Source organism: Buceros rhinoceros, unplaced genomic scaffold (assembly GCF_000710305.1).
Source record: "Buceros rhinoceros silvestris isolate BGI_N320 unplaced genomic scaffold, ASM71030v1 scaffold3621, whole genome shotgun sequence".
Lineage (NCBI taxonomy): Eukaryota > Metazoa > Chordata > Aves > Bucerotiformes > Bucerotidae > Buceros > Buceros rhinoceros.
Genome location: NW_010393504.1, coordinates 10,010 through 21,643, shown reverse-complemented (window position 1 = coordinate 21,643; position 11,634 = coordinate 10,010). Strand labels below are relative to the sequence as shown.

Below are 11,634 nucleotides of genomic sequence, written 5' to 3'. Positions count from 1 at the left end.
TCCCTCATCCCCTCGGTGTCAGTGAAGGAGCATCTCTGAGGTGTGCCCGCCTGCTTTTAACGGAGCCCTCAAAACGTCCCTGTTCCCATCGGGGCGTGTTTGCATGCCGTCCAGACGAAGACAGGGACCTCTCTCTCCTACGTGCCAGTGCAGGCGACGTGCAGACCAGCGGCGGTTCGCTGGGATGCTTTTGTTTTCCTCCTGCTCACCTTCCATCTTTATTCAGGCCCAGTTCTCCTTAATGAGGAAGGATTTCTGACATGCAGACAAAAACTTGCCAAGTTTTGCTTTATTTTAAATTGGATTAATTGGTTGGATTGGATTCCATTTTCCATACCTGAATGTACATATACCGAAGTAGGTTTTGGAGGGGGAAAAGCAAATCTGAGTAATCCCTTTCCAAGAATCTGACATTCATAGTTGAAAAGTAATAGATCAAAAATTCAGTTGCTGGGGCCAAATTAATAGAGAAGTTTTGGCATGTTATATAGTTTTTAGATTACAATGTGTAGACTTTGAGGATTCTGTATGAATCCAAATATAAGTTTATATAATACTCTGAAAAGCAGTAAAAAAATCCCAAATATAAGTTTTAGTCCAAATATAAATGGATATATTATTCGAAAAAGCAGTAATCTGCTATGTCTTTTCTCTGTAGTACAAATATTTAGGGGGAAAACAACTGTTGACCTTTCCGTAATTACATAACTGCAGGATTACTCAAGGATCTTAGAGACAATATTATGATGTGAAGGACAGACTTCATCTCAACAGCCCTGAACTATTCAAACAGATAGTGGGGGAAAGTCTTTGAAAAGTAAATATTTGTGGATGCAGCAAACAAGTATGGAAAGATTCGTCCTCCTTTGTCCTCGGAGCAGTACGCTGCTGTATTATGCAGGTTACCCGCCCCTTAAATCCGTTACTTCAGTCTCCTTCGTCTTGGTGCATTTGAAGTGAACTCGTAGAAGGACTAAAGCTAATGAACTGACTGTAACATTACTAATTTAATTCTCTCTTTTTTTTTTTTCTTTCCTGCTCTCTGCTTGGCTCTGGTCTTCACCCACGTGTCAACTGGTGGCTCTCAAAGGGTACTAAAATTTTAGCAGCTGCTCTGAAACAGAACTACCTAAGCTTCGCTTACTGTTGCTTCTTCCTACACCGCTCGGCACTGCTGCTTTGCTCTTACTGCTTCAGAACACAACAAGAGATTTTCTTTTTTAAATACCGACAATGAAGCTTAGGCTAGAAGTACGTGCCATTCTCTTGCTGCCTGTGTACTTGTTAATATCTGTGTACAGTGTGCTTGTATTTATTCCATGGTATTTTCTTACCGGCGCCAAGAAGAAAAAGGCTATGGCAAAACGTTTAAAAGCTAAACCCATCTCGGACCAACCTGGAAGCCCCTACCGTTCTGTCACTCACCTTGACTCACTAGCAAACATAAACATCCCTGGAGCAGACACGCTGGACAAGCTGTTTGACCATGCTTTAGCGAAGTTTGGGAAGAAGGACTGTCTTGGGACCAGAGAAATACTGAGTGAAGAAAACGAAATGCAACCCAATGGAAAAGTGTTCAAAAAGGTAAAAGCTTACAATTTCGTACTTAATTCTGATTTGGTTTGGAGTTGCTCTGCACCTTGCCTCAGCAATGGAGGTTTCCTGTAAAGGTCTTTCTTAATCATCATCTTACGATAGAAACCCCCGTTTTATCCTAGTTAAAGGATTACTGAAGACAGGCTTCACTATTTCTTCTGCTTTAAGAAAAATGAAAGCAATTTTTTGTCTTTTAATGAATGGCAGTGTTTGTGCTTACGGTGCTATGCCCCAGCATCACAATGTAACGTGTTCTTTTGTCCTCTCCAGCTGATTTTAGGAGCTTACAGATGGTTATCCTATGAAGAGGTAAATGAGAAAGTGGATCGCTTGGGGAGTGGACTGACTGCGCTGGGACTAACCCCAAGGAGCACCGTTGTCATATTCTGCGAGACCCGAGCAGAATGGATTATCGTAGCTCTAACCTGCTTCAAGTACAACTTCCCTCGTGAGTGCTGAACTCCTTTACTTTTGCTGTATTTCAGAAGCATGTCTCAGCACTGGATTGGCTGTTAAATATTTTTAACGTGCCTGATGGTATAAGAATTTAATGAACTTACTCTGCCTGTGGTCTGATTCCTAGAATTTCCAGATTGTTCTATGCATTGTGGAGATCCCTAAAATTAACTCGCTCATACTTACAGGTCTGTTTTTTCTGGTTTTATTGTAGTAATGTTCTAGATAAATAGAATGACAGAACAGAATGGTTACTATTCAGGTTTTTGAAAAATACTCTGAAGATGTCAGTAGTTGCATTCCCCCCCCCAAATGTGGAATGTTTTTATAGTATTTTCTGTCTGTATCCTGACTTATGCATTCAAAACATAAACTCCTCAATAGGAAAGAGAAATATGGTAGGGTAATCAAAATCTTAGGCTAGCCTGAGGGCTTCTGGTGATATTTTTGAGCTGCTCAAGTTCAGTACAATTATGTGGTGTTTTCTTTTTTTTAATTTTAAGTTGTCGAAAATCTCCAGTCTTAATATATACCAACTTCTCAGTGAAGTGCCAGAGGTTCCTGTGCACTCACGTGCCCAGTCTGCATGCACACACTATGACCCGTAGCTTACTTTTATTGCTGCCTTATGGTTTTGCTTGCACTTGGCTGCCTCTTTTTCTTCCAGTATTATTAGCAGCTGTCTGTGCGAGGAGAAGGTCCTGCAACAGAGCGTGCAGAGGGGCTGTTAAAGGGCAATAGTGGAAGAGCTGACATTGCTTTTGAAGCGGGAGATGGGGGTTAATTGGGTCTTGGTCCTCGTGCTTTGAGAGGCAGGAAGAACCAGCTATGTAACATTACTCTCTTTTTGTCTCTTCCACACGAACCCTGTTTCACAGCGGTATTAAGTTCCTTTAATGGTCTCTGGAGGTTAGAGGTCAGATAGCAGTCAATGCTAAAGGAAGAGGTTTTTTCAGTAGAGATGATGGGAACAGGTGAACTTCTTGGTGCCTGTGAGATGCTTCATGGCACCTCTGTAGCTAGCCATGGTTAAAAATAATCTAATGAAAACCAGCCTGATTGCTTAGTCCACTTCTCTGCCTTGCCCCATCAATAATTTCATGGGAGCAAGCGAAGTAGCCGACACTGCTGAGAGCTGCTTGTAGAAGTGTGTAACTTTAAGCTGTGACTGGTGCCCCGCGATGTTTAGATTGTGATCTCTTCCCCTGAGCTCTGGTTGCAAAGGACCTGGGGCAGGTCCCAGTTGCTTACTGTGTGGTTGCTTAATGCATTGCTGTTGGGTTTTGGTGGATCTCTGTGTTTTCATGATTTCTTCTAGAGAATAGACTATTTCAGCTGGAAGGGACCCACAGTGACTATCTAGTCCAACTGCCTGACCCACTTCAGGGCTGACCAAAAGTTAAAGCACAGTATTAGAGGCATTGTCCAAACGCCTCTTAAACAGGGACGGGCTTGGGGCATCGACCACCTCTCTAGGAAGCCTGTGCCAGTGTTTGACCACCCTCTCGATAAGAAAGGCTTCCTGTATGACTGTCCTCCTCATTCCAGAGGTCTCTTGTGGTATTAAATTCTGATGTAGAAAAACTAAAAGCTCTTTTATTTCCCAATCAGAAAATACCCTATGGAGCTAATATTATGCCCCTGACTCCTCCTGCAGTTCTTTCCAGGGAGCTAAAGCAAGAGCTTTTGCATTTGGTATTACTTTAATGTCAACATTTCTTTCACGTTCTCCTTTTCCTTACTGTAACAGTTGTTACGTTGTATGCCACCCTGGGTGAAGAGGCGGTAACCTATGGCCTCAATGAGTGTGGAGCATCCTATCTGGTCACCAGCGTAGAACTTCTTGAGAACAAACTTAAGGTAATTTGATACCAGCTTCACCTGCTTGCAAGCAACCCTGTAATAATTTTACAGTGCAGTCGGTGCTAAAATCTTCATGTCTTTTACAGACTGCACTGCCACAAGTCTCCTGTCTTAAACATATCGTTTATGTGGACAAGAAAACTATCAATAAATCGGATTACCCTGAAAATGTGGAGATTCACAGTATGCAGACAGTAGAAGAGCTGGGAGCCAAACCGGAAAACGGTGAGTGAGTCCCTTCCCAGAACACCAGTGGAACAACCTTAGCAGTGCAATCAGACCTCGGTGACGAGGGAAGCGGGACAGAAAACCCCCCCACCCTTGCGGGTCTCTAACACCAAGGCAGTGGCAGATTGCCAGTCCATCCAACATTTGTTTGACTGCCGTGCACACCTTTGCTCAAGCGTCAGGTATTTCAGGGTAAAACTTTAGTTTTAACTTCTAAACCATAACCAGAATAATTTAAAGACTCCGCCTTTGTTTTAGGACATGAAGTACAATCTGATGCAGTGTTCCATCTTCTGCTACTTTTACCTTTTATTCATCTTATTTTCACTAATTTTCCTAAGAAAAGAGGAGAAAGCACTTGACCTTTCCAAGCCAACAAACAAACAAAAAACCCCCTCTTTTTTCTTAACCTATCTGTAGCTAGAAAGCACCTCTGTGTAGAGGAATAACCCTTATATTGCTACATTGGGCAGTCGGGAGTGACTGTAAACATCTGCTTTCAGACAGGAAAAAACAACCACGATTGTCTCTTTTCCTGAACTCAGCAGTCTGTGCTGAGCCAGGTCTCTTCGCTCTTGAATAAAAGAGGAGATAAACTGGCAAAGGAGATTTTTGCAGGGAAGCACATATTCCCAACTCTGATCAGCTTTAGGTACAGAGATAAACCAGCAGTGACCTTGGGGTGGGGGGTGTTGTTTGGTTTTTTCCCCTTGCAGACACTTCTGCTGCCTCTAGCTGTGAAAGCTACACAAGCTAATAACTTTCATCCTAAGAATTAATGCCAAGGGATTAAAATAAAAATCAAAATCAGGCTTTGCCACTAACTAGCAGTTCACCCGAGGAAGGTACATTTGGGAAAAAACAAACAAAAAATAGTCTTAGCTCTACAGCCTTGGCTTTGGAAGAGTGATTGGCAGAGAAGCTGACTCACAGCTTCTGGGGTTTTTCTTCGGTTTTGTTTTCTTTCTCAACCTGTTGATTCTCTCCAGTGCTGTATTTCTCCCTTTGACAGATTTACTTGACCTTCAGAGGGCTTTTTCTGTGAAACTTTGTCAGCTATAAGCCGTAATGGAAAAAGTATCACCCAGATTGTGCAGCTACCCAAATACTTGTTGTTCCTTTCAAAATCTGCCCTCCTTCTCTTCCTCCTAAAAGCAGAGCACAAGTCCCTTCACCTGCACCCACCACCGCCCCCTCAGCAGCACCCGTTTCACACCAGTCGATTACTGCCATTTTCATGCTGATTAAGCACAGAAATAACGATTTAGAAAGTAGATAAGAATCAGTAACAGTTTTTCTCCTGCACTTCGTAGCAAGCATCCTGCCAAGCAGACCTGTCCCTACAGACTTGGCCTTAGTGATGTACACCAGTGGCTCTACTGGGAGACCTAAAGGAGTGATGATGATGCATAAAAACTTAATAGCTGGAATGACAGGACAGTGCGAGAGAATCCCTGGACTGGGGTAAGAAACACTTGGCCATCACGTGTGCGGAGATGAAACAACCTCCAGAAGTACACAGGTTTATGGGAGGTCTGTCACTGGTGTCAGGTGTTACCAGGTTTGGTCGTTGCAGTGTGAGCCCACTAATCTGTAATTTAGAAGGAACGTGTTTGTGAGCTTGCCTGCTGTTTGAACAGGAGGCCCTTCTAGCTCGTCTCGTGCTGATTCTACTTTCTTTTTAAATTATTATTACCCTTAGCTGGATGGATGTTTTCCACTCTTGTGCATCAGAAGATGCCTCCAGATAAGGAGATTCCTCATCCAGTGAAACTTGGGAAATTTTTTAGATGTTTTCAGGCAGCTCAAACCACTTTAGGAAGTACATCAGAGCCCACCATGTCCATGCATGTCAAGACACCGCTGTTGGATGGGTAACACACGTGCCGCAGAATCTGCTCGAGGACCCTACACTAAGTGAGCAGAAAAGTAATAAATTGTGCATTGACGACAGTCAAACCAACTGCAGATTCCCTCACACGAATACTGAGGAAATTCTCCATGAACGTGGGTGTTTGTCACTGCATTCACAAAGGGTTTAACAGCTGAAATAAGCCACAGTGCTAAACTCCTGAGATGGCACATAAAGCCAGTTCTGACTTAATGCTGAAAACTTCTGTCAAGTGACAGCTCTAAGTTTCTTGCTGAAGAATCTCTGAGAATTTACTTCCTGGAATAAGCCTCAGCACTTCAGTGATCAGCTCTCTTTCTACTAATATATTTTAGAGGGAGATGCTGTGGTGACTGTCTGGGATTTGTAAATCATTAGTGGTTATTTTAAAGTATGGGGATTTCATCCTGTATTTGGTACGTGGGATGAAATCTCCTACAAGGAGAGGAAATAGCAGTGGAATCTTTGAGCCTCCTAGAAAACCCCACAAACCCTGGAATTCAGACTGATTCAGTAAGGCAGGATTTCCCCCATTTTGTTTTTAAAAAAAATGTGGTTTGAAATCACACCCATCCTGAGTGCAGAAGAACAAGCCTCACTTGTGATCCGAGTCTTTCAGAAAGTGGTAACTAAGCACACAATGAAGCTGTGAAATGGTATTTTCTGTCCACTTGCACGTCGTGGTTAATGAGCTGATCGTTTCCTTCCCTAGACCCAAGGACACCTACATCGGTTATTTGCCTCTGGCCCATGTATTGGAGCTGACCGCAGAAATTTCGTGCATCACTTACGGCTGCAGGATTGGCTATTCCTCCCCACTCACCCTATCGGATCAGGTGAGGGGCAGGGGGAAGCAAAGCACACACGAGCTTTTGCAGGCTGCGTTCTCCATGCTCAGCTACCCTCTTTCGTTAAAAGAATGCTGCGGTATGTGGCACGCTTCAGAAACAGAGGGTTTTTTTCAGAAAACGATGTAAATTAAAGTTCCTGGTGAGATACAGCAGCAGGTCATACCATATAGATTTTACTAAAACCTCTACTTTGATGAGTCTTAGGAAATCTAAAAGAAAACCTCATAAATGTGTGTGGCATTACCCCCTGGGTATCAGGGTAAGACCAGCTATTAATAGATGAGCTGAACGTAAGAGTGCTCAAAGTGGTTTACAGTTTTTGGCCTCACTTTGTCAGTTCTTTACCCAGTTATTGTGGATCTTCTATTTAGACCTTTGCCTTTTCCCTTTTAACAATTAAGATAAACGCAAGAAAATTAAGCTGGAAAACAATGTTTCTGTCTGTTTTGCTGGTATAAGAGATTGCATCGGGTAAAAAAAAAACAAAACCCTCCCAGAAGAAAATGGAGAAAGCAAGTGCTAGAGTGAGGAAGTAAGAGAAGGATACACAAAGTGGACTTAACCAGGTTGGGCTTGTAAAACATCTAGTATTTTTACTGAAATTGTTGTTAATTGTTACTTTTCCCATCACAATAAGAAAAAAATGTAGGCAGGGAATGTTTTTTGGAGTGACAAGGGAACAGATTTGAATGACTTACAAGCTACTCTGTCTCCCTCGGGTTTTCAGTCCTTTTCTAAAGAGGTGCTTGGTTTTCACCTTCGTAAATGAACATTTTTTCCATATTTTACAGTCAAGTAAAATTAAGAAGGGAAGCAAAGGAGACTGTACTGTACTAAAGCCTACGCTGATGGCAGCTGTGCCGGTAAGTACGCGGAAGCAGATGTTTAGCAAAAATGCTTTCTAGCCTGTTTGTGCTAGAAAAATCTGTGTACTAACGTTTTTTCTCTTAATGTGTGACTGTCAGTGTTGGGGGGGGAAAAGCAGAATTCCAGTTGTCATTGCTTGAACCAAGTTCTGATGCGGCAGATGAGCACGAGAATGTCTGTACACTAAAGCCAAGAGCCTTTTTGATGCCAACCTGTAAACGTGTGTTAATAGTTCCAAGGGCTGTTTTACTGATACAGCGAGCGGATACAGAAAGTCTCTGACAGTCACAGTGTGAAAGTCCTTTCTGCAGAGGGAGGAAGCCGGGTGGCTTTGCCTAGCACGGGCACTGATACACATACCACAGCACGAGGGTTCTCTCTCCTGATGCCGGAGTGAGAAGAGTAAGGCCAAGTCACTGACTGTCTCCTGCATCTTTGACACTTCATGCCCCCCGTTTCAAGCAGCCCCAGGCTGCGATGGTCTGTACGCTGCCTCACTGATCACACAGGTGTTAAAAGCGTTACAGCTAAGCATTACCTCACCAGCGATGCAGATGTTTTCACTCTTACTGTATCACCCATGTGAAAGGGAGAATAATAGAGGGTTTAATTCTGTTTTTAACGTGGAGTTTAATTTACACGTGCTTGTTTATTCCATGTGGTCATTTCCCTTGTTTTTTTAACGCTTTACAGGAAATAATGGACAGAATTTATAAAAATGTCATGAGTAAAGTTCAAGAGATGAACTACATTCAGAGAACTCTCTTCAAGATAGGCTATGACTACAAACTAGAACAAATCAAGAGGGGATATGATGCACCTCTGTGTAACATGTAAGTACCTTCAAGTGTACCTTTTTCCTTGTGATTTGATTACTTCTAGACATCTGAGCTGTCTGACCTCAGACGGTTCTCGTCCAACACACAGATATCATCTCATGACTAACTGCAATACTCTTGAGTTCTTACTGGAAACGGAGAAGATATTTAATGGTCGGAATGACTAATCCTCAGAACAGATGACTAGTTTGTTTTCATTGGATTGCCTTTTTCTCAGTAATAAAACTGGAATGTTTGTTTGGTTGTGTTACGGGAATTCTGCCATTTTCAAGTGTTACTCAAGAGGTAACGTTTCTAATTATCCTGCTGACCACTAAAACCTGAACAATTAGGTTAATTAAGGCGTTCCAGATGGGAAGATAAAATAAGGATTGTATCTTTTTCTAAAAGTCAGTGATTTTTAAAGTTTTTTTTCCTTCTTTCAAGACTATTGTTTAAAAAAGTGAAGGCACTGCTGGGAGGGAACATCCGTATGATGCTTTCTGGAGGAGCACCGCTCTCGCCTCAGACACAAAGATTCATGAACATCTGTTTTTGCTGTCCTGTTGGTCAAGGCTATGGACTAACAGAAACATGTGGAGCTGGAACAATTACAGAAGGTAGTTCAAATGCTTCTGGGAATCCATAATTGAAGAAACAGATATAGATAAGGGTTTGGTGGGGTTTTCTGTAAAGTCAAATAGCTGTGGTTCTTACCTGCAGTAAAGTAACTTGAGGTAAGATGCCACCTTATCTGTGGCTTGAGTTTGTATTTCAAATTACATAGATTCTTCTTTGTTCTCTCCCTAAGTCGCTGATTACAGCACTGGCAGAGTTGGAGCTCCTCTTATTTGTTGTGAAATAAAACTGAGAGACTGGCAAGAAGGTGAGAGTATTGAATGTTTTGATTTTGGAGCATTCAGAGCAACTAACGTAGCTATTGCTTTGCTGGTTTCTTTGCCTGTCTGCCGAGCTAGGTGTGGCACAAGAAGTAAATGTTCTGTATCTTTTATAATACTCATCAATTTGTGTGCGTTAACTCCAAGCTTAAGAGGCAAAATATTTTCTTGGCAGCAGAGTATGCAAGTTAAAAATAATTGTGTGGGTATTTTCTTGTTTTCAGGGGGCTACACTACTAAAGATAAGCCTAATCCTAGAGGAGAAATTATTATTGGTGGACCTAATGTCTCCATGGGATATTTTAAAAACGAAGAGAAGACAACAGAAGAGTTCTCTGTGGATGAGAACGGTCAGAGATGGTTCTGTACAGGAGATATAGGGGAATTTCATCCGGATGGGTGTCTGCAGATCATAGGTGGGCCTCAGTTTTTGATATCTTAATATATTACAAGATCTTGACTAAACATAACTATAAACACACTATTAATCCTGCTGGCTTTGCCAGGGCTAATCTACTTAAGGTTACCTGCTTGCAGAATCAGTTTGTAAAACACATTCCCGAAAGCCTTCACAGCTGTAGGAAAATTTTGGAGGTGATGCTGTTCCCTGTGACAATATCACTATCTGAATTTAGCACATGGACTTTAAAGAATACACGTAAGATTTATTTTTGGTATTAAATACAAAGCCTTCAAATCAGAATCCCCATCACTTTCATACAGGTTGTGTGACAAGAAGCGTCACGCTATATAAACTTCTATAAAGTCGGCAGAACACGTGGATGCTGTTAGCTGCTTTGGATTTAAGAAGATGCTTTAATGTATCTTTATTAAAAATCTTGCATAGCATTGTGCAAAAAACATATATAGTGGTTTTGCAAATGAGCCTGTGGAAATGCAAAAGCAGCTTTTTCTTCTTTCCTCCTTGACTCCTAGATCGTAAGAAAGACTTGGTAAAGCTACAAGCAGGAGAGTATGTGTCTCTGGGCAAGGTCGAGGCAGCACTGAAGAACTGTCCACTGATTGACAATATCTGTGCTTATGCCAAGAGGTAAGAGTTGTTATGAACTGACAAACTCTTTAGGGTGAACATGAAAACAGGCTCTGATGATAGGCTGCAGTTTTCCAAGGTTTCCAACCCCAACCCACCCTCCCACCAGAGTGCAAGTTATGAACAGCATCTCTGAAGTAGCACAGGTGCCCTGAGACCCGAAGAGCTGACCTCTGTCTTCCTGTTGGCATTTCTGCTATCCTAGTACACTCCAGTTCCAACCCATCCCTTCCCCAAACAGGTATCGTTATATTAGCGTGCTTTGCCTTTCTGTCAGAACACCAAGAGAAAAGTTAATCTGGACACTTTGCACCTGATCCAAAGCTCTCCACTGGGTTTTGGAAGTAGTCCCAGTCTCTCCTCTCCCTCCCCACACCCTGTGCTGAGGAGAACTAGCAAAAAACACCAGATGTAGTTGGGAAGCTAAACTGAGATGCGCACTCGTGAAACTACAGGAAAGCGTGATACTGATCGGACCTAAGGTTGTAAACCAACATCGAATATCTTTGATAAGTCATTGCTTGTGAAGACTTAATGCACAAGAAGGGTTCTGTACGGAGGAACAGCTACAGTTCTAACTGTTCAAACCACTGTGGAGCTGCATATCTACCACCAAGTAAGCATTTCATACCCTTAAATGGAAGTCTCAATGTTTGCATCTTTTTTCCTTCCTTCTCTCGGCATCCTGTGGTAGTGACCAGTCTTACGTGATCAGTTTTGTGGTTCCTAATCAGAAGAAGCTGACAGCATTAGCTGAACAGAAGGGCATCACTGGAACCTGGGTAGATATTTGTAACAACCCTACAATGGAAGCTGAAATCCTGCGAGAGATTAAAGAAGTGGCAAACAAGAGTAAGTACTGTGGCATGCTGTGCTAGCCAGCCTCCTGGTGCTCATCCAGCAAGTATTTTCAGTTATCCTCACTAACTGCTCTTCCTTCTTCGTGTTGCCTCTGCCTCTGATCTAAGTTTTGGCAGACGCAAAGACCACATCAAATGGTTGCCTGCTATCCCAAGAATTGACATGCTTTTTGGTTGTATTAACTACTTTGACTTCTTTCATTTTCTAAAAAAAAAAAAAAAAAAAAACATTTTTTTTTTCATTAAATTTTTGA

General features: G+C 42.2%; 1 protein-coding gene across 1 annotated transcript in view; it reads left to right on the top strand.

Annotated features, from left to right (window-relative positions):
• Positions 1 to 1,233: 1,233 nt before the first annotated feature.
• Positions 1,234 to 11,634, top strand: part of ACSL4 (acyl-CoA synthetase long-chain family member 4) — a 12,128-nt gene continuing 1,727 nt past the window's right edge. The window contains exons 1-13 of the mRNA XM_010144855.1: positions 1,234 to 1,584; positions 1,867 to 2,044; positions 3,803 to 3,912; positions 4,002 to 4,140; positions 5,457 to 5,607; positions 6,747 to 6,870; positions 7,677 to 7,748; positions 8,446 to 8,585; positions 9,018 to 9,190; positions 9,382 to 9,456; positions 9,694 to 9,885; positions 10,406 to 10,520; positions 11,215 to 11,372. Of these exons, the coding sequence (XP_010143157.1) occupies positions 1,234 to 1,584; positions 1,867 to 2,044; positions 3,803 to 3,912; positions 4,002 to 4,140; positions 5,457 to 5,607; positions 6,747 to 6,870; positions 7,677 to 7,748; positions 8,446 to 8,585; positions 9,018 to 9,190; positions 9,382 to 9,456; positions 9,694 to 9,885; positions 10,406 to 10,520; positions 11,215 to 11,372 (1,978 nt within the window). The remainder of the gene's footprint in view (positions 1,585 to 1,866; positions 2,045 to 3,802; positions 3,913 to 4,001; positions 4,141 to 5,456; positions 5,608 to 6,746; positions 6,871 to 7,676; positions 7,749 to 8,445; positions 8,586 to 9,017; positions 9,191 to 9,381; positions 9,457 to 9,693; positions 9,886 to 10,405; positions 10,521 to 11,214; positions 11,373 to 11,634) is intronic.